Source organism: Eimeria necatrix, genomic scaffold, assembly GCF_000499385.1.
Source record: "Eimeria necatrix Houghton genomic scaffold, Enh_scaff29, whole genome shotgun sequence".
NCBI classification, from domain to species: domain Eukaryota; phylum Apicomplexa; class Conoidasida; order Eucoccidiorida; family Eimeriidae; genus Eimeria; species Eimeria necatrix.
In genome coordinates, this window is record NW_013653448.1 from 131969 (window position 1) to 156925 (window position 24957).

Genomic DNA, 24957 nt, shown 5'->3' on the forward strand with positions numbered 1-24957 from the left:
AAATAGCGTCTCCAACGCCTTCCCCTCAGTCAGCTGGAGCAGCCGGCGGCGAGCCTGAAAAGGTACTCTAGTTGCACAAATTTGAATCAGATCGTGGCCTGTCATTAACTTCGAAAGGTGGAAGCTTTTAGATAGCTGTTTTTCAAGGAGATAGACAGTCGCGAACTAGTGCAAACGCTTTGGCTGCTTTTTGTTTTAGCGGCACGGAGGGAGTGTCTGTATTTTATTTTTGAGTTAGCAAGGCATGAGGATTTAGGGTTGAGTCTGTGAGGTCCGGCAGTTTGGTGACAGTAAGCTGAGAGGTATAACAGGTAAACCGAGGATGCGTGGAACGGCATGCAGGGACCAACGCCATGAATGCTCCATAGTTACGCCGTCACACGATTTGCTGATGTGCTGCTGCTGCAGTCTCCAGAAGGAAAGAGCATTTCGCAGTGGAACGCAAAGGGGACCACCTACGAAGAGAAAGGTAAGGCGTATGCTGCTGCTGTTGCTACATTGGGTGATAAAGAACAGTTGGCCGCGCTCGTTCTCTGCACTCATCGCCGGTCAACCAGGTGCCAGGATATTTGCTGCTGGAGTTACACAGCAGTTGCACTGCTGTTTCATGTGTTCATACGTTGCAGACGTTAGTCCGTGGGCACGAACTCGATTTGCAGAAAGACTTCAGGAGGCTTCTGCTGAATGCGGTGGTTCGACCAATGCGTCTCCCGAGGCACTTCTTGAGGTGAGTTCAAAATGCAGAGCACTGAGTTTAGATCTCACTCCGCTGGGCTCGCGGTTGATTTGGATGGTCCTATGCAGCGATGGAATGAAAACTTAAGCGCGAGACCTAAACTTTGGGACTGAGAGGGCTACGGATTGGTCGCTGTTCAGCTGTGTGGATTGTTGGCAAGAGCAATGGTTTGTGTCCTGCGCAGGTTTGTCGCAAGGCTACAGAGGCGATCAAGGATGGCGGGCTGAAGGACGACGCAGCGATGAAGGAACTTTTCAAGGGGTGTCTCTCTACAAAAGTCGAGGTCTGGCATTTTGCTGTTGCTGCTGCGCACGCCTGTTTGCCGATGTCCAGGGCTTTTGGGCCTGCTGCTGCTTCTACAAGGTTTCTGCTCTTTCGCGTGGTGCTGTTTTCACCTCCGTTTTATTCACTCCTGAACGTGCTATTTGCTGTGTCTGGCGGAGATCTGCGTGCTGCTCGCAACGCCGTAAACACGTTGGCCATTGGGGTGTTTTTGCAACTCAGACGACTTCAGTGGGGGAGGTCTCCGGCGATGCGCACTTGGCAGTTGTAAGGGGCAGCAGAAGAGTTTTCTTTGACATGAAGTGCAGCGTGAAATTCAACATCAGCTGCAGCAGTGGGGGCGCACTAGGACTGCCACCAGAGAGCAGCGCCGTGAGCGAGTCGCTAGGTAGCTACGAGTCAAAGGGTAAGACAACGGCTTTAAGCAGCAGCTCCGTTGTGGTTACCGCGTCTTTTGCAGTGTGTATCAAAGCAGCAGTGCGACGAGATAGGATGGTACATTCGAGAACTGCTTTAGGAGCAGACGGTTGCCGTAGTTGCAGTGCTGCGCTGGTCCATTAGCATGATTCTGTGGATTATCTTCTCTGTTCATTTGATTTTGGTTTCTTTCTTTCATTCTTGTTGGAGGTTGCCCTTACGTTTTTGCATCGGCCGCTCTGCTTACTCCTCCCCCGTGCAGATGTGCATCTTTCCGGATTATGAACATGCGTATGTGTTACTGCTTTCCTGGATCTTTTTTGTCAGGGACTCTGACTTTGCCCGATGTTAGCAGTGCAGACGGTAGTGGCATGTCTTGGCTACAGGGCAGTTCCGTGTCTTTGAGCAAAGCCCCTTCACCCCTATTCAAGCCGGGTACGCTTGCGTACCCTTCAGATCCCCTCGTCAGCTTACATTCGGCTCTGCCAGCTAGCTGACTAGCAGGGAATGTGTTGCCGGTGCGCCACAGCAGACCATGTTAATTTCTCTCCTCCCGTTGCTGCTGTTGCTGCTGATCGTGCAGTGGTTGATGAGGCATTGCAGAAGTACAAGGAATCTATCGCCGAGAAGATCCAAGCATTCCTTGACGACTGCAAAGCGCTGCCGTGATGGATGCAGACGGCGGCGGCCAGCTCCTTCATTGTCTAGGTGGCCAGCTACCGACTGGCTGGTTAGCCAGCTCATCCGCGAGGTGCCGAACTTGTCGGCTATCCAGTCTACTTAGGGTCGGCAGTCGCATCTTGCGAGTTAACGAGGTGGTCTCGCGGGCCAGCTAACTGACCTACAGAGTAGTCTGCTAGTTAACCGGCATATCAGCAGGAGAGCTAGCTAGCTGATGTCAGTTTTGCTGCGCACGAACACAGATTGGCCATTAGCTAGTCGGCGTACATGCAGCTCCCGCCAGCATAGTGTTTGCTGGCTCCGTTCAACAGTCGCAGAGATAGCTTTGTGAATACTGCACTGCGCAGCTGTCTCCAAAAGAGCAGCGAGGCACAGCCACTGCCAGAGCACTAGCAGAAGCAGCAGTTACAGATGCTGCGTCTGCTGCTGATGTGTTGGGACAGAGGCGAAACAGAAACCTGTAGGGCCGCGAATGCATTTGGCAGCAGTGTTGCGGTTGCCGCTGGCACAGACAGAAAAAGCAACATCTATAGGCAACAGTGGACGGTGGAGATTTGTGTTCTTCTCTGTTGCGGGAGTTGGAAGTTGTCAGCAGCATATGGTGGTGCAGCTTCCGAGTGTAGAGACAGGTTAGGGAATTAGAATATTATTGAGCAGACGAAGACGTGAATTCGGTGAGCAATAGGAAGCTTCTCAGGTATAGTTGAGGATAGCAAGTCTTCCAGGAGCTTGAAGTCCTCATGCGGGCATGAACAGGCTGGCAAGCTGTGGGGTCGCAGTATGTCTTTTGAGAAGTATCCAGGCGAGCACTTGAAGAGTGTAAGCAGCAGCACTTGGATTGATATGTGTAGTACTTTTCGCCTTTAACGGTTGTCATTGCCTTTCACCAGGCAAGTGCTGGCAGAAGGCCTAGAGTCACTGCCATTGTCCCCATGCCGGAGGAAGTGCATTTGGCTGATTTCCAGCCTACAGACTATCAAGAGAGCAAGAGTTCCCTTCGACCCGCAAGTTGTCACTGCCTTTCACCTTAAAGATTGCCGGCTGCTGGCTCTAGAGGCCGGAAGAGGCAGATTCAACATTTTAGAACTGGTGACAGCGCTTCCTGGTGTCCACGGTGGGAATCTAAAGCAGCATCAACTGTGGATTCGCGCTTGGCAACACACCGACACGATAGGAGGCCTGGAATTTTTTGTCGCGGCAACGCTGCAGAAGCATGAGTGAAAATTGCTTCGAGTAAGCGCTTCCAACTACCGAGCAGCCAATTAGCAGCTCCATGAAGAGGAATTTTGGAGTACGAAGTGTGCATTCCTGTGTTGGGGACTTTTGTTCTACCTTTTTCTAAACACTCATATCTACATGCAGAGTGGCATACCGACGCATAATTGTTTGTACCGGTCGCAAATGTACGGGGACTGGCTCCCATTTTCGGCTCCCGCTGGCGGAGACCATCCTGATTGTGCTTGCGTCGAGGCGAGGTTACAAAGGGCCTAGCAACACTTAACTGGAAGTGCACTAGCGAGCTGAAAGGTATAGGCTACACCATCAGGTCCTAGCCTCCTGCGCACAGGGCGCTTGATGGGGAGCGCACACGCGATGCAATGTGTGTACTGGCAGATGTGTTATACCCTCTTCAGTTTCTTCTACTGGCTGTTCAAACCATGGAGGGACTTTCTCCTTACAGTTGTATTCGATGGAACGTAGTTTTCACCAGCCCTTCCGGCCACAGAAATACCAAATTATTGCTCACTTCAAATGCTCGCAGCTAGCCAGATCGTCCAAGAAAATGTCTCGGAGTTCCTCTTTAGATTCACTATAACGGGACTATTTCTTTTTGTAAGTGGCACATTGCGATTCTGGTGCCAAAAGAGAGAACAAGCTCTAACAACCGCCTGTAGACCATTCAGCACACAAACAATATTGAGCACTTCAGTTGACGCGGTGTCCTGATTTTCCTAGCTGTGACCTCTTCTGATCTATTCTGATCTGTGACTGTGAACATGAAAATCATTGCACTTGAGTGAATACAATTCCATGTGTGTGGACCACAACTGATATGAAGGGAAAACAAGTTAGAACTGCGGGGTAGTTGTGCCAGCGTAGCTGAAGCAGTACCTGTGGAGGCCGAACAATGAAAAAACATGGGAAGGTTAGTACTAAACCCTCAGAGATACAATTAGTTTCTCTTATGTTCCCGAAAAAAATATTAACGGACGGGAAGGTTCGCCAAACGCAAGCAATGAACCGTTCACAGCCTCGATGACAATGCGTCACTGTGGCTGGTCTGCCGTTCCAGATAGGGACTTAGGCGAATTATGACCGTTTCGCGCTATTGCTTGAAGCCATTTTTTTCAAATAACGATAAGCATATGTAGAATTAACCACGGCTGAAGGGTTCGTGTTCTTTTGCTGCGTTGACTAGTCGATACGCAGCAGCTGCTGCGGAGCCCGAGCCAAAAACCAAGCAGCAGCAACAAGAGCAGCATCAGCAGGAAAAGCTCTCCATGCAAAAGATCACATAAACACCAGCTGTCTGCTATATTTTCGAGGGTCGAACCACACCGTAAGCCCAAAGAGGCCAAACTCTAGCTGGACCCCTTGTATGGCCTCAATTCGCTTCTTTCCATCGAGAGTTGCAGAAAAACAAAGGAAGGGCAACGGAGGAATTCGGAGAGGAAGCACTTCTTACACGGACTACGACACTGTCTGCAGCACATTCTCTTGACGAGTTGCGAGTAGTACCGGTAAAACTTTCTTTCTTCGCGTAGCGACTTCAGGAGCATCAAACTCGCCAGCAAATACAGCAGCAACTGCTGGAAATACGGTGCCATCAACCCTTGGAGCAAAACTATCTACGCTGTTGCATACAGAAGGGCCAAAATACGCTGCGGCAGTACATGCAGGGATCCTCCTTCCTCGTTTGAGCTCTTCTTTGAGTTTCTTTGGAGCAGCAAGAAAAGAGCCAGCTGCTGCTGCAGCTGCCACTGCTGCTATCCCGCCTGTCGTCAGTGGGATTGTTGGTATCCCTAGAACAGTGTCAGCCAATCCACTCAGGCTCATAAGCTGTGCCGAAGATGTCAGCCAAAGATGCCTCCCCAACCCGCCAGCCATTGACCTCCAGGGCGTCAATGGTGGGAACTGGAGGAGATTATAGCACTGTGGTTTTGATAGATGTGGCGGGCAAGCCACTCATGAACCTTCACAGGGTTCCTCAGCACGTTACTGTGTCTGACGTCAAGCGGAAGATCTCGGAGCGACTGAAAGAAGTAGGGAGAAATCTACCAGCTGACCTCATGTGAGACAAACGCAACACTGTAACGGCCAGTAGTTCAGGGTTTAAATATGTTAGGGTCGTATCTCCACAGTTTAGACCCAACAGTTGAACTGAAGGCATAAGGGTCTCCGCTGCAGGCTTAGGGCCATTAAGTCCAGGTCTGGAAGAGCAGCATCTGTGTTTCAGGGCTTTGCCTCACGAGCCTTGATGTTTGATCCAAATCAGCATAACTCAGCGCTTAGTTTTTTGTGAGCGTGTAAAGGATACTGAAGTACGGGGAGAACGCGGAGACAGAGATGGAAGAAGAGCGTCCTCTGACGTTTTATAACACAATGGGCTTATCCAAGGTCCAGGTTCAGATTTCAAAGCGGCATAAGTTCGATATCAATGTTGTTGTTGTTAAACGTGAGCAGCGAGACAGCGCAAGCGTTAGATCCCGAACAGTGCACTTTGGAAATGCACTATTCGGGCATCTAGAACCAAATCCCTCTTTTGCTCTCGTTTTCGTGCAAGATGATCGTGAAGTCAAGCGTAATTTAGTCTAAATCTGATGGCCTTCAAACACTTTCAAACTTTCCGCATGAGCTTCCGTCTGTATAACACTTCCAGTGGAGCTTTATTGTGATTTTCCCGTGAATTCCCGCTCTTGCTGTCTTTTTCTGCAGCTGAAGCGAAGTGCCTCTGCATCAAGAAAACAGCAAGGGAGGAACTTCCTTTCATGGTCCGAGTCCCCAGCACCTGCTACGTCAAGCAGCTCAGGGTAAACGCAAGTAGTGTTGCTGCAACTCAGACACATCCTTTACTGCCTTTTAGGTGTTTGTAGGAGCTCCCAAAAGAGTTTGGAGTACCACTCATTTGTGTGGGTAGAGAGGGACCCGGTGGGGGTATTAGCAGGACCTACGTGCATTTCTCTGCTACACTCCCGTAGGGTGTGGCACGTGAGGGGTGTTGCAGTGAAGGTACTAGGATCTACTTAGTTTCTAGGCTTAGAGGTGCTCGTGTGTGGATCTGTGAGCTTCTGTGGTTAGATGGAAATCGCGCGGCGAATGAATTGCAACGTCGACCGTCATGAGTTGGAGCTCTTCTTCGACCCGCAGCTACAGGTACATGATGCTTGAATGCTTGCTTTCTTCTGTCATGAAACAAAGAAAAGTGCAGGTGAAAGTGGCAGCGCACCTTTACGTTCTGCTGAAATAGTTGAAGCAGCCACTGTGTTCGTTGTGGCACTGGTGTGTCTGTTCCTGTGTTGCTTCAACAGGAGCATATAGTCATAGAAGGGACTTGCAGAGCCCGCGGAATAAACCACTTGGGAACAGTGTACACAAGGTTTCCCCCAAACTTCGATATTAACAACTTGGCCCCACTGGAAGTACCAAGGGAGACAGTTGCAGACGGAGCAGCCAAGAAAGAGGAACAAGCCACGTCAGCAGCAGTAGAACAAAAGCCAGCGGAGGATATTCTCACCGATACCACAGAGGCAGAGGAAGACAAGGGAGCTCCGAAGTCTGCCATTCAACTTGACTTCGAGAAGGCAGCAGGGGTATGCAAGAAGGGTTATGTGGCTCGCACATCCACTGCTGCTTCCGGCGTTGCATGTACTGCTGCCGTTGTCGTTGTTGGCGCGGTTACGGCTAATAGTGGGTTTTATGTTGTTTTGTTGTAGCTGTCGTTGCAGCAAATGCAGTATGCTCTTATCTTGATGTGGGAGGTCAAAGTGACACCGGAAGTACCAGGTGTATCGATAGTCCACTGTAAAGCAGCATAAGCAGCAGTTAAAGCAGCTGCAATTCCAACAGCAATGATAACCGCATGCCTTGGGGCCTCATTTCAAGGCTGTATCGTTGCGTTGTATCTTAATGCATTAGCCGTAGGAGTTCAGGTGTGTTGTATCTATCAGTTGTGTTACCCTTCCTCTGCAGAAAAGTTTGACTATGAGCAGCACCCAGGCCGCAGACTTTGCCAGGAAACTGGTACGTTGAATGCTGCACACTGAACCCTTCAAGACTACCGCATCTCCCAGTTACTTTACCTGTTCTGTTTCCGTTTTTACTTCTCTATATTATCCATATCGTGGCATGCTTTAGCCGTGTGTGCCCAAATGCCTCCCTTCCTCAGGGCTACAGCCCTTCTTCAAAGGACGCCGCCTCTCTGCCGACCCAAGTGGATTACAAAGCTTTCCAAACCTTTCTCACAGGCGCCCTTCATGCTGAAGACCTTGCTGAGTCTTTTCAGCAATTTTTTGCGCTTTTCGACACGCAGGTAATGACGTGTTTCACAGTGCAGGCGAAACTAGCTCTTCTGGTTGCATGCTTGTGGGGTTTGCGGCTGTGGGTTGTGGTCGTTTTAGGGGTCAGGTGATTTGTCTGCAAAGCAACTCTGCAATATCGTGCAGATGTATGGAGATGAACCGCTGTCAAAGGATGAAGCTAAAAAGTTCACCGAGTGGGCTTGGGGATTAAGGGTTTGCTCACCGAGCAAAATGCGAGCCGCATTCCGTGATGCCGCTATACATACATACAGCGCCGATGAGACAGATATGAGCATATGAGTCTCCCGTTAGTATATCCTTGGTGCAGGCCGAAGGTGTATAATATATGCACACGTTTGCATTTTGGGGCCTGAGCTGCTCAATATTCTTTTTGCTTTGCTGAAAATTATTGAGCGTGGTATGTTTGTGATTTTGTAGGATCGTGATGGGAGGTGAAGGAGTGCTCCCCATAAAAGTCATTGTGGACAGGTAGAGTTTGATAATATTGAAAGAGTCCTGTCTCCTCCAGTCTCTGTTACATTGTCCGTCTTCTAAATCATTAGCAGAAGAGGGCTGAGTTCGCTTTTCATGTGAACATTTGTACAGGATCATGGAGGGCCAAATCTGATGGCCTTTGTTTTTCTAGGAATTCAGCATATGCCAGCGGTCTGGAGACAGGCTCAATATTGGACACCAAAAACAGCAGAAAAGCTTTGGTTGGGAGGTGCAGACAGGAACACTATCTTGTGAAAAATACACAACAATGAGATAAAGGCACGCTCTTGTTAGACATCGCAAATGTTGATAGACAAATGCAAGGACAGGAAAATGAAACAGCAGAGGAAGCGCTGAATACAGACAACACAGCGTCCAGGAGAGGTTCGGCACCCACACAAACAGAGAATGTGTGAGATGGAGGGGAAGACAACCAAAAGGCGAATGCACAACGCACGTCGACCACGTGGAATATAAGTGCAAATTTGAGTGTCGAACCGCGCTTCTTTTGGGGTCAGGATACCGCAAGGAGCTCGTAGCAAGGTGTGTCAAACGTGCCAGTCCTTCCTGTAAAATTAGGGGGACGTAAGAGACAGCCACAGATTGGTTGATACTGACCCTACGCGAAGACGCGGACTATCGCATTCCAGGCAAATCGTTGTCTTCGCTGTGTCTTCCATCCACTGGCAGCTTCACAGATCCAAGAGGGACTTAATTGTCTCCTTTTCAGTCTTTTTTCGGTGAAAGTTCCTAGCGCTCAGCGTTTAATGCCAGAGGCTTAAACATTAGGACAAACGATTTCTTTCCTATTTGCTGGTGGCGTTTGGGTAGCCTGCTGCTGTAGGTCCTCGAGTTAAACGCATTCCTAGGAGACAGCGCTGGTGGGAACGTTAGCATGCGAGTGCTGAGGCTGCTTCTTGAAGGCCAGTGTTTACCATGCATACATTTATCACGAGGGAAAGCAGAGGGCGCAGATACCACAAGCTACGCGTTGCTGCTGCAAAAATCAACGATGACACCTGTTTCAAGCTAGTAGCTGCCTCTCCGAGTGAAGATGGGACATATTCGTATCAAGGAGCTTATCTAAAATTATGCAATTCTGCTTGTTCGTGGTGAATCCAGTTTTGGTGGTTTACTGGTACGTGTTTTGGCCGCAAGTTCACCTTTTACTCGCACAAGTAGCACACGTATCTTGGAACTCCTCAACTCACCACGGGGCTAGAAGTGGAAGCCAAGAAGAGGAATGCAGCATCGCCTGTATTTTTAGTAGTCATGCTGCCCTTGCGTTTGGGTCGGCGCTAAAACGCGAATGCAGATGGCAGGATGTCTGCTCATGCCTTAACAAGGAACGCTTTCTCAAAAATGCGAAGTGTCGAAGTTCAGCAGTTCTTGAACCCGCTGTTGCCATCTTTTCTACTGAAAATGAAGGCTAGGAACTGGTAATACAAACGTTCAGGCCTCCAGTCATTGTCTTCTTGGATACGGCACAGAGCACCGTCCGTGCTAGTACGCTATCAGAGCTCACCAAGGATTTTTCTAGTGGCGCAATTACAGCTTTTTCATATCAACAAGTTTCAAATCAGGGTAGCAGAGGCGAATTACAGTAACGCAGGTCTGGCGCCAATGCGGCAACGACGACCCGAAGCCTTGGACTGTCGTCCAAGGCTTGGGGTCGGCTTGCTGTAAATCTCTGTGGCGACTGCTGTAAGTTCCTGCATGCCCCAGCAAAAGTACGGCTGCATAGAGGGCACTGAAAATTGTAAACGGGATTTTCACATACAGAGCACTTCAGATGATTTAACGTCTGGAGGCGTATTCGTGGACCAGCACCACCAGTCAAGTGAAAGCTGCAGAAAGCTAACTGAAGCGTTGGTGGACGCTCAGATTGTCTTTCAGTGTAAATAGAAAGGCTTCACTGGCTGCACGCCGTCTCACGTATACATTTACTAGCCACTGTGAGAAAAGCTCGTGGCCAATTCGCAACAAACGGACGGCACGTGAAAGATCCCCGCTGTTTCTGGGAGCTACAGCTAAGTCCAGGGAACTCTTTGCATGTGCGGCCTTTCAGCATTCAAAGTAACGAAGTGCGATGTTTCGGAATATGCTCCGCCGATGCAAATGCAGCAATAGAGGAGAAGCAGGCCGAGACCTATCATGTTATGTGCGCAGCTGCCATCACTACGAAGCATCTCGAATCCGATTTCACCCTGCGGGGCTCAACGTTAAATAACTGCGGCAGTGGATTCAGTCACTCTCCTTCAGCGTGCCGACAGCGAAGGGTAGGCAGAATTCAGCGATGCACTGATAGCGTTGATCTACCTCAAATACTGACGATTGCTTCGGCCACTCCACTTTTACAGGCAAATTACTGAGACATGTCTATACGAGGTCGCCATTGGCTGCTGTAGTGGATTGTAGGGCACGAAAATGCCCAAACACTTCAGTTGTTGTGTATCCAACCTAAGTTTGTAATTTACTGCTACAGCGGTAACTTTGGATTTAGCTTGTTTGGTTCGTCGAAACCTTCCCAGCAAACAGCAGGAACTGCAGGCCCATACTACACGCCTCTAGTGCATTCGCTTGCAACTACCGCGAGTGCTCTTTGCATCAGAAAAAAAGAATGCAGCTGTGTCGAAGTGGCTTGCAACTACCGCCAGTGCTCTTTGCATCAGAAAAAAAGGATACAGCTGTGTCGAAGTGGCGAGCACTCCTTAATAAAAATTTTACGCCGCACAGATCGAGGGTGCAGCAGGGTGGAAGTGCTTGAGCAGCACACCACCTTCAACGAGCAAGAGCCATACTGATGACGCATGCTTCGCAGAATCATCAAGCTACACAACTGCGTCAGAAACCTTTAGTTTCAAGGCGAATTCAAATGGAAAAAAATCTACCCTTATCTATATTAACCCAATACCTAAAAGGAAAGACAGTGCAGACTGCAAAAGGCTCGCCGGTAAACAACGAGCGGGGACACACGAGGAGAATAGCGAAGAACAATTGCAGAATGAAAGATGCGAAAAATTGTGAATCTTTCTACTTTTCTCTTGTCCACGCCGTCCCCTTTAAGCCCTGCATGTCTGGAAGCTGTTACTTCTACAGGGGACGCCAAGGAAAAGATAGATGCTTCAAAAGGACGCTCAATCCGCCAGGTCCCATTTAGTGCAGCCACAGAAACAAATAAAGTAGAAATGTGGCGATTGGGAAAACCTGACGTCGACCGAACACACATCCGGACCTTACACAATGACCCACACACGACGGGCACTGATGCTACAAGTAAAAATTCGTCGCGCAGTTGCTGTTGCGGCTGTTGCTGCTCCTGTGACAGCTGACGATGGTGTTGCTGTCGCTGCTGTTGTGCCGCTGCCGTCCATACAGCTGTTGTTTCTAGTGCGGCTTCTGATGCTGCGGCTGCTGTCGCGAGTGTCCCTATGGATGCACGTACGACTGCTGCGGCTGCGGCTGCTGCTGCGGCTGCGGCTGCTGCTGCGGCTGCTGCTGCGGCTGCTCCTGCGGCTGCGGCTGCTCCTGCAGCTGCTCTGAGAGTGGCCTCTACAGAGGAGATTGCACGGCATATGTCTTTTCTGCCGGCTCTAAGCAGAAGCGAAAACGCAACATGCCAAGACTCACTTGACGCCGAGTCCCTAGATCACAAGTGCTGCTGCTGCTGTTTCTGTGTGTGACAATCTTCATCGAGAGGCTGCCTTTGCCGCTGCTGCTAGTTCATGAGACATTGCTCCTAGTACCCGCTGACGCGACAGCTGCGGCTGCGGCGGCACTCGCTGCTGGCTACCTGAATTGCGTCTTGTAACGATCAACAGAAGCAAACGTTTTGCTTCCCAACCCACCTCACGGCCTGTGTCGGGTCCGTTGGAACGGTATAGACTAGAGATCTAAAGCTTTGGCCTTGCCGTCTTTCTTTCCGGATGTAAGATGTATTGGATGTAGAGTTTGTATGACTCAGATACGTCCTGCTGGTTGAGGCTGTCCAGTTTTGTAGAGTCGAACAACGCGCGATATACGTCCCCGTCGTACCTACGAACGCCGACAAGCGCTTGACTCTGCAATCTTTACCCCGTATCAAAAAATCGGATCAAAACCGCCTAAAGAGTTGCAGATTCATACTCTAAATCCCATGTCACAAACTCTAAATTATTGGTGTCAAAGCACAAGACCACATGCCTTGAGCTGCAGACAGTACGAGTTAAGCTGTTAATCGCTTAGGCGCTATGTGGTTCTTGTACCGGCCAAGAGCTGAGTTCAGGAAGTTGTCGCTATGCCCGAACGCGTCCGCCACGAGAACTGCAGTTTTTCTGGCCTCTGCGCATGCATCTGCCAGCGTTTCCTTGATGAGTGTATGAGATTCGACATTGGCAGCTTTAGCTATCAGAAACTCGGCGAGGTGGTCGTCCAGCCATGCCAGTGCTAAAGAGCGGAAGAGACACTCTAGAACTCGTTGTACAGATTGTTGTCCTTCTCGCTGCAGCCGTTCGAGGGAGGAGAGGCAGTTTCGCACAATTAGTAGCTGTGCATGGGCCACCGTCATTTTCGTCAAGTCCACCTTTATGGCTTCGAACGCAGATGCAGACGAGGGGCCTCCTAAGCTTGAAAAGCGCTGCGCTGTCATGTACACCAAGACCGAGGCTCTGAGCAGACAGACAGAGAGTGGACGGCGGTCGGGAGAATTAAGGGGTTTCAAAAATAGTCATGATAAAAAGCCTTAAGGGAAACAAGTACAAGACGTAGAAGTCCGCTGAAGAGTCAACTGGCAATGAACAGTGAGCTGCAGTCGCATGGGAAGGTGTAGAGTTGGAAGTACAAAGGGAACTTGGGCACATTAAAGGCAAGCTATGCCACAATAGATAGAGACAGAAGCCAACCCAGTGATAAGTGCAGGAATGCCACAAGCCGCAAAATGCAGCAACCGCAAACACATCGGAAACACGGGAAACGGCGGCAATGGCATGAATGAATGCAACATCAACTGGAAGAGTACCAGCGGTGGCTCCTTCTCAGCAGGTGAGCAATACTAGAAGTAAAACCAAAGGCAGCAGCGACAAAAGCAGCAGCGTTACCACCAGCGGCAGCGACGTGGCCAGCATACCGTTTTTCAAATGCTTTGATCATCCAATTGAAAGACAAGAGGTCTTCTCTGGTTACTACAGCGACTTCAGAGATGCTATCAAAGTCAAACGTGTATAGGTGCCGGACAGAAGAGGTCAGCGCTTCAGAGGGAATATTTCCTGCCATTCTGTTGCCCACAACTTTCAGTAGCAGCCGTCCCGCTTGCAAAGACAAAATGACGAAATCGCCCTGCGTAGATGCGAATCGCAGTACAGAACATGGGCGTGGAAGTGTAACAAACGCAAGCAAGGTGCTTGCTACCATTTAATTGTGATGTTGCTTCTGCAGCGTCTGCCAAAGATTCTGCTATTGTTGCTGCTCGTGACACTTCTAGGGCTTTGCATCCTTGCATGTGATGAATTTTTAATTCGTTATTTTCCTCACCTCGTATGTGACTTGAGGGAGGTAGCTGACGAGATGCAGGGAAACCCCAGAGGCCTGGAGGTATCCATGCCCACCGCAGGCTCTCCTGCATTGTTCAATACCCTCAGCCGCTGCCAGCGTCATGTACGCCTTTAAACAGCTTGTCACCAGGTGCACCTCTTCGAGCCTATCGAACACGTCCCTGTCAGCTTCAACCTTAGAAAAAACAAAGTTCAAATTAATTTCTGTCACCTCTGATTCAATTTGGAGGCGTGTACTGAACAGTGCGCTTCAGAAATTCACGAGGAACGGGCGTTGCTTGTAGCGAGGACAGTAACTTGCAGATTCTAAGGTATTTCGGCGAATTTCAGGTATTCAGTTCCAAGAACGGACCTTAAATGCCCGGTAGAGTTCGTCCGTCCATTGTCCAGTCTGTATGAAAGCTATGGACATCCCCAAAAGGGGAAGCAATGTCCGTTGGGTGGTGCTGTAATTTAGTACCTGCTGTTCCGCACCGTCTGCATCTCCGAGAGACGCAAACTGTCTCCTCACAGCTGAGTAGCTGCAAGAGCAACGCAAGCAAACACTATGAACGCCCTCTTCTGCTCAGTCCGCACAGCCCAGAGAACAATACCATGAAGGCGGAAGCGGCATGCGTGAGACTCAACAGTGGAGATCAAATCTAGCAGCCAAACTGGGAAAGACTCATCCGGGCAGGACGCTGCAGCAGTGGCCCCGGCAGCTGCAGCAGGACTGTAGTCTCTCACCGTATTGCGACAACAATGCTGCGCGAAAGATGCGCTCCTGCCGAGCGTATGATCTGTTTTCGGGTGAAGGTAAGCGTACTATAGAGGAGCTTCCTGCTGCGAGTAGTCCTGTATGTGCCGTCTCGATCCACCTCACAGAACCTCATAAGCAGATTCTTACGAGGTATGCGCACGTTTTTTAAGTGCAAACTCCCGTTGTCCACTCCCTGGTACCCTATCTTTTGGCCGATATGCAGCAGAGTTACACCAGGCAACGACTTGTGGTCATTAAGGTCCCGCACCTAAGCGTACAGCACCACACCCTAAGCAAAGTGGTCATTGCCCACACACGCGAATTAAGAAAGAAGGCGCATAGCCCAAGAAGCCGTTGTGAATTTGTGGGGGCCTTATGTGACCGCAAATATTTACTTTTTCCTACTTCCCAAATAGCCCTGCGTAAGGAGACAATTTTCGTGCTCTTTGACTACCTGAGAGCGCTTTACGGCTTCTGTTAGTAGTTTTTGCGGAAACGAACATGAAGCTATCTGCAAAGTTCTGTTGAGGCTGTTTGAAGAATTGTTCCACTGGTGCAGATGTGTGAGCTTACCTGCAAAATAAAGGGATGGACACCCCAGTCTTTGCCCTTAATTTTGAGCCTGGCCATGAGGATGCAATGGGTGCAAGATTTGGCGAGGCCACCAACCCACCACTTTCTAGCTGTAAGGGAAGGCGTGTTGAGGACAAATTCGTCGGTTTCCTCGTCAAAGACAGCCTCCGTCTCCAGCCGACTCACGTTGGAACCGTGACTCAGCTCCGTTTGTGCGTACGTGCCCAGTATGCGGAAGTCCCGGGCCAGAGGCATCCAATGCTTCGCCTGTATATGTGAAGCAGACAGACAAACCAAAGGTCTAAAGAAACTCCGATGACTGCTTGTTGATGTGTCGGGTGATAAACTGGTAGCGACAAAAGCAGAGAAGGGGAAGAAGACGCAAACAGCATCCGCGGGTAATGGGAGGCAGAGGCACACTAGCAAGCAAACAGTCATAAAAAGGAACACACATCGGAACAGGGAAATAACAAGGAACAAAGAGGGCGGCGGAGTTAGCAGATATGGAAAGGCAAACACCCACACGCACAGCGAGCACGCCACAAAACCGCAGACACCACAATAACACAGACAGGAGAAAAGACTCCTCAAGACACGTATTAGCCCCGCTTCCAGTTCGACACTCGGTTAACTTCGCGTGAGCAACAAGTGAACGCTGCTTCGGAAAACAAGTATATTGACACATGCAGAGTTCTGCGCAGTAAAATCCACCCACGCCTGCATTCAATGGAAGCATGCAATCTACGGCATATACCCGCGCAGTTTCACTTTGACGAATGGCTAGTGTTCCTGTAAACGCTCAAATACGTCAATATTTGTATATGTTTGCATTTGTTAAATACCTGTTCCTCATTGCACATTGCCTCGAGGGTGCACATAAACATGGTTAGGTGCAGCAGGAGGAACATTTCTTCTCCCACCATCACTTGCAATGCTCCCACAAGCTCGGGGTCGTCCAAAAGATTGTGCTTGCGAGCTAGATCGGCCAGTTCCTCGGCTATTCGACAAGCAAGGATGTACCTGAAGTGCAGAGACACGAACACGAGCAGAGGTAGAAGGCGATGAACCGTGAAAAACCAAGACCTCATTACTCTGTAGGCCATTGCACAGACAGTAGGGTTACAGAAAAATGCGCAAGAGCGTTCATCTCCCTTGTGAACCTCAAGGGAAAGCCTGTTCAAGATAATCTGGCGCCTCGAAAAGCTTCAGCTTCTGGGTAAACAATGCGATGTGATGCTCTCTGTGATTAATTGATGCATTAGCCATAAAACGTGGAACAAACTATGGAGGCAAAGAAGTAACACAGGTTGGTTCTCTTCTAGAAACGTTGAGCTGAACCCCCTAAACCCTCAAGCATTTGCATCCAGGCGCCAGCCCTTGTGCTTTGAGACAGTTGATGCGGCTCTTCAATGCATATGTATGCAGAGAAATACACACTGGGATGCAATATCGTCACACACACGCAGAGAGTGGTTGCGTTACAGGTGGATACAGTTCGGAGTTGAAGTTTGCACGCACGCAAAAAAATTACGTAGGCAGGGTGGAAATGGTACCTGGTTTTATTGTCGCACGACCAGGTGTGTCTGAGGTCAAGATTCTCATTTTTTGCAAAGAGCCTGTGGAGTTTGTTGAGCTTTGGATACATTTCCTTTCCGTAAATAGCAACGGCAAGGGCCTCCAAGTCGAAAGGGGGATTATTCCGCTCCCTTTTCAGGTCCTCATTTATGTATTTACCGTCCGTCATCTTTGATAATAATTGACGCGTACGGCTGCTCAGTGGAAAACAAGCTGCTACAAGAAAGTAACTACGAATGCCCTTCGCTCGAGCAGCGGTGACCTCGTGACGTCCCGCTCGTGAACTCCAAGCGCTGTCTGTAGCTCACAGGTAGAAACAGACCCTTTGAAAAAAACTCAGAAGACAATAATTTTAGTAAAAGCTTGAAATGAACAGGTCAAAAAGCTGACAAGCCCCAGAAAGAGAGAAGTACCCACGGACATGACCTGCTGCGTCTCAGAGCACGCAAAGAGTGGGGCTGTGTTTTTCATCCGTTTATCCACAGTTCTGTAGGCCATACTAAGTGATTTAGGTGAAATGATGTAAGCCAAGTATAAATGTACCCCCGTTTCAGACGAAGATAATTTTTTCGCCCTTTCTCAATCCTGACTCAGCTGGCCACTTGAGGCACAACCCGAACGGCACACAAATTCACGAAAGCAAACAAAGAGGTCAGTGGCGTGCAAAACCTTAAAATCCGACTTGTATGACTTTGAGAAGATATGAGACTGTAACGAAATTTCATTTCCTGGGGGAGTCAGCGGTAACGGTGGCCGGCCGGTGTGCGTCCAGTGGCGTCCTTATGTCAGGTGAGTGTGCATCTGCAACGAAAAGCGCGTGCACTTACAAAGGTATGCTCCCCACATGCGAGCGAGCAAGTATGCCTAGGCACAGATATATATGTGCACAAATACGAAAGTGTGAAGACACGAAGGCAGCTCTTGCCGAGCACAGCGCTCTACAAGCTGTCTTACCATAAGCGCTCTACAGGCTGTCCTACCATAAGCTGTTCCTCGTCATGCCTGCGACCTACTCTAGCCGAGATTCCAGGCTGTTGTTTAGCGATTCCATGGGGGATTATGCACACCGTCAATCAGCCCGTGCACTTGTAGGCGGCGTGCACCGCAAGTTTAAGTAAGATATTGCTTCGCCGAGCCCCGCTACTGGTCACGAGGCCAGACTTGGCTTTATAATAATTTGCCACACGTAGGCTGTTTCTGAAGTTCAACACAGTTTTTGCCTCAAACGCAGTGCGTGATCATAAGGATGCTAATATGCAGTTGAGGAGTGGCTAACTGCCCTTACTTGCATCATGTTGCACTCGAATTCGGGAACATTGATTTCACAGTACATTTTACTGCTTTGTTGCAGTGATCTTGTTTATCTTGCTGGGCGCTCTGAGCCTTCCACTAGAAAATAGTATGTGTCTTGGACGAAGCACTCGAGTGGACTCGCTGACCCCCATTATGTTTGGATCGATCAGCCGCTTTTTTGAAAATACTTTGCAGCCCTAGTTTTAATTACTTTGCTTATTTGCTTCTGAGGAGCTGCGAGAAGCCCTGCTTACAAAGGGTGACTTCTAGCAAATTGTGGTTACCTGCGGCAATGTGTGGCCATTAGTGTCTTCCTGTAGTTCACATTCATGTTTTTTACGATACTCTCTCTGTTAAAGCAAACTTTTCGACACCTTGGCTCCAATTCTAGGTCAAGGTACATTGCTTGGGGTAAAAGCGGCTAACCGACCGAATGGTTTGTGAACGACTTGTTAGGAGTAGAACCTGTGGGGCAAATTGCCTTAACCACTCGAGATTCTTCTTCTAGAGTCCAGTCTATTCTTGAGAAATGAAGTGGTAGAACTACAGTGCAGCAACCGCTCGCACCATAGGCGAACAGCCTGTAGCTTCGCACCTTTGCATGAGCCTTGACGGTCTCGATAATAGATTTACATTTTGAGCCCCCCGACCACTTTCCCATAAGATTTGCAACAGAAGCGTAACACGAAAACTGTGCTGAATGAAACTCAGCTCTGCGATGCTTGCCTTCTCTACTTGCTTTCGTTGTGACTTTCTTGCTCTGATGTATTCCAGAAGTGAGGCGCGCAAGTGCGCGGCTGCCACGTCATCTTTGTTTTGAATACTCCGAATTTTTTCTTGAACAGCGAACTTGACTCGAACAAAGCTAGGTCATGTAGCGGCAGGTCATCTCTAGCCGTCATTAGGGTTTGGAGTAGTTACCCCTTCGTAGCATTTGTTTGCCATCACTTCGCTTCCTCGTAACTTTTCTAAGCAACACAATGCGCCCCAGCGCCATCAGCAAAAACGCAGACTGCCGAAAAATTGACTTTATACTGTCTGCTTCCCCGCTTATTCCATTTGTCTTGTGGTTATGGGTATCAGGATTGACCCTAAAGACCACTGACCTCGTGCGCAGTAAGCGGGATAGTGAGTGAGCAGCTTGCAAGCTTTACTCCCCCTGTATCCCGGCCCTCTCGGTTTTCGCCTGGAGATACATTCAGTGTTCCAGGGTGAATGAGCTATAGGTAAACGCTAGAAAGTATTTGAAGGCAATTCTGATATTCCTGAGATCGCCACCGGCGTGAGGGCCTTGGGGCGGCGACCACAGGATGGCTAAGGCGGAACTTTTGGCCAATGCATTTGCTTTATTTTCGGAGGACCAGTGTAGTGTTACACTTAATTTAAGTAACTCGATTTATTGCTGCTAGCTGTTGCTCATCTGAGTAGGCATTTAGCTAGCACTGTTTGGCACAGGCACATTCGCCAGGAACTAGGACACTTGCTGTTGCTCACAACGTCCTCATTGCTACTGTGGCAGGGCGTGCCTCGATGGCATTTTAGAAAATGTAAAAGCAATAAGACTGGGACTAGCACTATGTTTGCTGCCGCTTCCACTGTTGGGGTCACTTGCAGTTGAAACCCCTAACAGCTGACACACGTAAACGTCACGATGCCAGCTGCTTCGTCTGAGGCTTTTTCTTTCGCCGTCTTTCTATTCAATTTAATTTAAAGAATACGAGCTTAAAGATGAGTTTGCTTAAACAGAGGAGCCACTGATGACGAGTAGCCGCTGACGAGACTCTTTCAGATCAGGACTGGAAACACAAACAGCGTTTCACCTCTCCACAGAGCTCAAATCCGATTATTTAAAGCCAAAATAGCGGCATAAACAACGATTAGCTCTCAATATTTGGCGTTTATAGCTTATCTGAACCGAGCATTTGGTGTAAAGTGCACAAAAGAGCCTTCAGCCACCTGTTCCAAGACATTTGAGGTCACCACACGGTCTGCTGCTCCGACCGCCGCAACATGAGCATGCAAATGGCCTTTAAGAATTAAAATTTTGAGCTCTTTATTAACTTTGAATGATTTGCGCACATCTGAACTTGTTGTATTAGCGTCAAACAACCACCGCCTAGGGAAAACCCTGAAGACCTTGGGTGCGGTTTTAAATCGCTGCCGACGAGGAGAAAGCAGGGCGCCAGCCCCTGACCACGAATCAATTTGTACCTCCTTTAGTTGCAAAATTGCAAAGCCACAGTTTTCGCTTGTATTGTTGGTCTTTTTGGGAGCCCAATCATAGCTTTGGGAGCAGCATTTTTGGTTTATTTCGTAGTCTGCTCCAGCAGTGCCCGCCGAGTTCCTCTGAGAGCCCCGGCCTTATTCCTGCAAACCCCGAAATGCAGGCCTGAAACGAAGGCCTGCGTTGTTTCCGCCTTTGAAGCCTCTCAGGAGGTTGTCACTGAACAAGAGAGCCCGGGGCTCTCTTTGCGGACACCAAAGTCCTTCATTGTGGGAAAGTGAAGCGGCTCGTTTGCCAAGTTTCCGCGCCTTCCGCGGCTGGCGTTTCGAGAAAAGGAGTTTTGCAAGAAGAACTAGCAGCGGGCTGCAGCTAGCTGCAGCTAGCTGCAGCCAGCAGCAGCCTGCTGGGGCTGCCCACCAAACTATGAGCTAGTTCCTGGGGCGCCGCAGCAGGCACTGCAGCACGCAGGAACATGAACAATCCAGGAGGCGCCTTCGAGGCTGATCAAAGGCCTTTCGGGGGGGCCCCAGGAGGTCCTGAGGCCTCCCTCAATGCTTTGATTCAGCAGACTAAGAGACTGACTCTTGCCCCCAACGTGCAGAAAGACGAGCCAGTGACCAGAGACGAAGGCATCAGAAGTGCGAAAGTTTCGACTTTTTGTCTGTTGATTCTTTGTTCCTTTCGAGCCAGCTCCACGTAGTTGCAGAAACAAGCAGTTCCGCACTGAGAGTGAAATAAAAGTATTAGATTTATTCCACTTTTGAATTACCGCGTCTTGGAGTCTAGAGCTTCGGACTCGCGACTCACGCCGTGTGTTTGCTTTTCGCAGCTTCAGCGTTCTCTGGGGGCCCCCCGGCCGGCGAGAGTGCGTTGGGGCGTCGGGGGGCCCCCGCCCGGGGGCCCCCCTCGCGGGGGCCCCCCGGGGCCCCCGGAGTTCGCCGGAAGCGGCTGTTTGCCTCGCATGCATCGCTGAGCCGCGCGGGCAGCTGCGGGCCAGGGACCCGGAAGACAAACCAAGATGCATGCAGAGTGGTGGAGGGCTGGGGGCCCCAAGAAGACGCGCTGTGGGTCTCAGTGCTGGACGGCCACGGGCCCTCCGGGCACTTGGTCTCGGGCTTTGTGAATCGCAGGCTGCCCCGGCTCGTGGGCGAGAGCTGGGGGCCCCAGGGGGGCCTCCAAAAGGCCCTTTTTGCGGGCTACTTGGCCGCCAACGAAGAGTTGAAAAAAGGCAATATTGACATTTTCTGCAGCGGGACCACCTGCGTGGCCTGCGTGCTGCAAGAACGCACTCTTTACGTGGCCAACGTCGGGGACAGCAGGGCCATTCTCGGGAGGGGCCCCTCCCCCGAGGGCCCCTGGACTGCAGTGCCCCTCACTACAGACCACAAGCCCGAGTTGGAGACAGAGCGAAAACGCATTCTCGCAGCTGGCGGCCGAATCGCCCCCCTCCAGGAGGAGGACGGCTCCCCCTGTGGGCCCCTCAGGTCTGCCGACAACCTGCTGCTGCTGCTGCTGCTGCTGCTGCTGCTGCTGCTGGTTTTTGGTGCTGCTGCTGCTGCTGCTGTTGGTTTTTGGTGCTGCTGCTGCTGCTGCTGTTGGCTTTTGGTGCTGCTGCTGCTGCTGCTGTTGGTTTTTGGTGCTGCTGGTGCTGCTGGTGCTGCTGGTGCTACTGGTGCTGCTGGCGTTGGTGCTGCTGGTGCTGCTGCTGGTACTTCTGCTGCTGGTGCTGCTGCTGGCGCTGCTGCTGCTGCTTGCTGCTGCTGCTAGTGCGCTTCTGCAATCTGCCCCGTGTTGGGTGGCTTGCTCTGCGTGGCAGCTGTTTCTGCACTTCTCACTTTGCTGCTGTCCGGCTTTGCTGCCGCTCGTCCCCCCGGCCTTGCTGCCGTTTCCTCTGCTGCTGCTGCTGCTGCTGCTGCTGCTGCTGCTCAGGGTGTGGCTGCCGACGGACGACGTGCCGGGGCTGGCCATGTCGCGCTCGCTGGGAGACTCTTTGGCTGCGAACGTGGGCGTGGTGGCGCAGCCGGAAGTGGGGACTTTTAGCTTGCGAGAAGGAGACAGATGTTTGCTGCTGGCCAGCGACGGAGTTTGGGAGTTTCTCTCCAACGAAGAAGCCCTCAAGACTGTCAAGCCTTTTGTCCTCAAAGGAGACCCTGCGGGGGGCTGCACTGCCCTCGTCAACAAGGCCCGCAAGAAGTGGGAGGAGGAAGACGGAGCCATCGACGACATCACCGCCCTCCTCGTGGTCTTCTGAGGGCCTGCAGCAGCAGCAGCAGCAGCAGCAGCAGCAGCAGCAGCAGCAGCAGCAGCAGCAGCAGCAGTGGCGGCAGTAGCGGCAGCAGCAGCAGCTGGGGACCGCCAGCGAGGAGATGCAGCAGCAAGGAGACAGCCGCTGAAGTGGTCCCAGCAGCAACACGCGAGGGCCAGCGGGGCCAGAGACGCAGAGGGACTTTTGCCAAGTTAGGAAGAGACAAAAGGAGACAAAACAACAAAGAGACAAAGAAACAGAAGCAAAAGATGTAGCAAAAAAGAGACAGGAGGAACGCATCAAGAAGCACAGAGAGGCCCGCGAAGAGCCGTTAAAGGTAAAAGGCAGCGGCAGCGCCGCTGCAGCAGCAGCAGCAGCAACAGCAGCAGCAGCAATTTTGTCCCCTTGTGTCCCCTGGCCCCAAACCGCAGCAGCAGACTTCAGCGAGGAAGCTGCTGCAGCTGCTGCAGCAGCAACTCTCTCCAGCTGCCGGCTTGGTAGCCGGGGCAGCGCAAAGGGGCCCAGGGGGCCCCCCGGAAGAGACCCGGGGCCCCGCAACATTCTATTCTTCTAGGGGGCCCCCTTTCCCTACATTTAACCCTGTGGGGTTCATCTCTTTGGGGGCCCCCTGGGGTGCTACGCGAACTCAGGTGTACAGACACCCCAGCGAAACGTCAAAATTCGAATTTGAATAGAGTTTTTAATTCACAAGTTTCCTTCTGAGGAGCTTTTCAATGAAGCAATAAAACGCAAAGTCTCCACTAAAAACTTAACTCCGTGAGGGGGGCCCCCTCCAAGGTTTGGGGGAAAACCTCTTGAGCCCCACAGATCCGCGACAGCAGGGGGGGCCCCCCAGCTGCAGGGGGGCCCCCTCTTTGCCGGCGGCTAAGTTGCATGCAGCACAAACCACAGCATTAAGGGGCCCCTGCGTCGGAGGCCGGGGGCCCCTTTTGACATTTGGGGCCCCCTAAACCCTCTGTAGAGGGGCAGGGCCAGCCGCGGCCAGGGGCCTGAATGCAGTCCCCAATTTTGCTGCTGTTTGCATGCATTTGGCAGCAGCAGCCCCGAGGGGACACCCTGTGGGGCCCCCAGGAGGGCCCAGGAGACAGGCTGCAGTCACAAAGACCCCAGGCCTTCTTCTGGGCCCTCAGCTTCTCCCGTGGCACTTGTCTCTTGCTGCTGCTGGCTGCTGGGTGCGCCGTTTCCGGGGGCCCCTGGGGGCCCCACTTCCATGTCTTCGGGGGCCCCCACCAGGACCCGGGCAGGGGCCCCTCCAGCAGTACCCTCTTGCGCCTCCAGCTCCCTGGGGGGAGACGGCGGGGCCCCCGGGGGGCCCTCTCGCTCCCCAAAGAGGCCCCCAGGGGCCCCCTCTTCAGGGGGGCCCCCCTCCGCAGGCATTTCTCTCTCGGAGTCATCATCTTCCCCCGGAACTCCTGCAAAAAGGGGGCCCCTGGTGAGATAAGAACGGCCTAAGTTCCTTAAAGCCCCAAGTCTGGGGCCCTCAGAAGCAAAGCTGCGGGGGGGCCCCTCTCCGGGGGCCTCCGTGGTGCCGGGGGTCACGAAGGGCTGCAGCAGCAGCAGCAAAAGGGGTGCCACGCCTCACTTGCCCGCAGCAGCAGCAGCCCCAGCAAGAACAGCAGCAGCAGCAGCAGCAGCAGCAGCAGCAGCAGCAGCACAGGGAGCCAAGAGGCTTACCCCCCTGTGAGCTCCGCTGTGGGTAGAGGAAGGCCCATATGGAAACTGCATTAGCAGCTGCTGGTGTTCGCCGTGTGGCATTTGGGCTGGCCCTTCAGCAGCAGCAGCAGCAGCAGCTGCTGCTGCTGCTGCTGCTGCTGCAGCAGCCGCAGAAGAAGCAGCCGCAGCGACCCTGCGCGCCCGCAGCAGCAACGCAGCGAGCCAGCAGCAAAGAAATAAAAGGAGACAGCCGCAGCAGCGGAGACTCCAAAATAAAAAGAGACTCAACAGGGGCAAGGGGCCCCTGCAGTCCCCACTAGGGGGCCCCACCTGCTGCTCGCTGGCGTGAGGGGCCCCTGCTCTGGGTACGGGGGGGGGGGCCCCCCACTTCCCCAGAGACTGAAGGAGTCCCCTGCAGCAGCAGCAGCAGCAGCTGCTGCTGCTGCTGCTGGCTGCGGGGGCCCCGGGGCCTCGTCCCCCTCCCCCATAAAGGCACAGGCCCGGGGCCTCCCCCAGTCTATCACTGGGGGGCCCCTCTCTCGAAAGGGGAGGGGGGGCCCCTTGTGCTGCAGCGCAGCAACTTCGTAGCTGTCGCAGTAGAGGGGCAGCGACAAGCAGCAGCAGCAAGCAGCAGGGGGGCCCCCCGGGGGCCCCCCGGAGGGCAGCACGCAGCTGTGCAGGCCCCTGAAGAGACAAAAGTGCAGCAGCAGCAGCAGCAGCAGCAGCAGCAGGAGACACAAAGACAGGGCCAGCTGCAGCAAAAGCTGCAGCAGCAAAGACCAAAGAGAAGCAGCAAAACGGCTAAAGGGGACAGAAAAAGGAGACTGCTCAGAGACAGAGACACCCGGGGAAGCAGCAGCAGACACAGAGACACCCGCAGCAGCAGCAGACACAGAGATATCCGCAGCAGCAGCAGCAGCAGCAGCAGCAAATAAGCCACAAACAAACTCACAGCTGCAGCAGCTCCATTACAATG

The 24957-nt window shown here is 51.7% G+C and overlaps 4 protein-coding genes across 4 annotated transcripts; 2 read left to right on the forward strand and 2 right to left on the reverse strand.

Annotated features, from left to right (window-relative positions):
* Window positions 1–5187: 5187 nt before the first annotated feature.
* On the forward strand, window positions 5188–8263 carry ENH_00040590 (myosin light chain 2, putative; the record flags this gene model as incomplete). Its single annotated transcript, XM_013580685.1, has 10 exons — window positions 5188–5408; window positions 5650–5792; window positions 6053–6147; window positions 6416–6490; window positions 6646–6927; window positions 7307–7357; window positions 7503–7646; window positions 7735–7829; window positions 8074–8124; window positions 8242–8263. The coding sequence occupies 10 exons, from the start codon at window positions 5188–5190 to the stop codon at window positions 8261–8263; spliced, it is 1179 nt and encodes a 392-aa protein (XP_013436139.1).
* A 3760-nt stretch (window positions 8264–12023) lies between these two features.
* ENH_00040600 (acyl-coenzyme A oxidase, putative) lies at window positions 12024–16714 on the reverse strand (the record flags this gene model as incomplete). The annotated part of the gene is made up of 9 exons (XM_013580686.1): window positions 12024–12165; window positions 12375–12776; window positions 13235–13443; window positions 13639–13833; window positions 14011–14179; window positions 14385–14665; window positions 14971–15237; window positions 15813–15990; window positions 16524–16714. 9 exons carry the CDS (start codon window positions 16712–16714, stop codon window positions 12024–12026), a joined length of 2034 nt encoding a protein of 677 aa, XP_013436140.1.
* Window positions 16715–20534: 3820 nt separating this feature from the next.
* Window positions 20535–22313, forward strand: ENH_00040610 (protein phosphatase 2C, putative; the record flags this gene model as incomplete). Its single annotated transcript, XM_013580687.1, has 3 exons — window positions 20535–20700; window positions 20892–21546; window positions 21992–22313. 3 exons carry the CDS (start codon window positions 20535–20537, stop codon window positions 22311–22313), a joined length of 1143 nt encoding a protein of 380 aa, XP_013436141.1.
* A 1110-nt stretch (window positions 22314–23423) lies between these two features.
* ENH_00040620 (hypothetical protein, conserved) lies at window positions 23424–23705 on the reverse strand (the record flags this gene model as incomplete). The annotated part of the gene is made up of 1 exon (XM_013580688.1): window positions 23424–23705. One exon carries the CDS (start codon window positions 23703–23705, stop codon window positions 23424–23426), a length of 282 nt encoding a protein of 93 aa, XP_013436142.1.
* Window positions 23706–24957: the final 1252 nt, after the last annotated feature.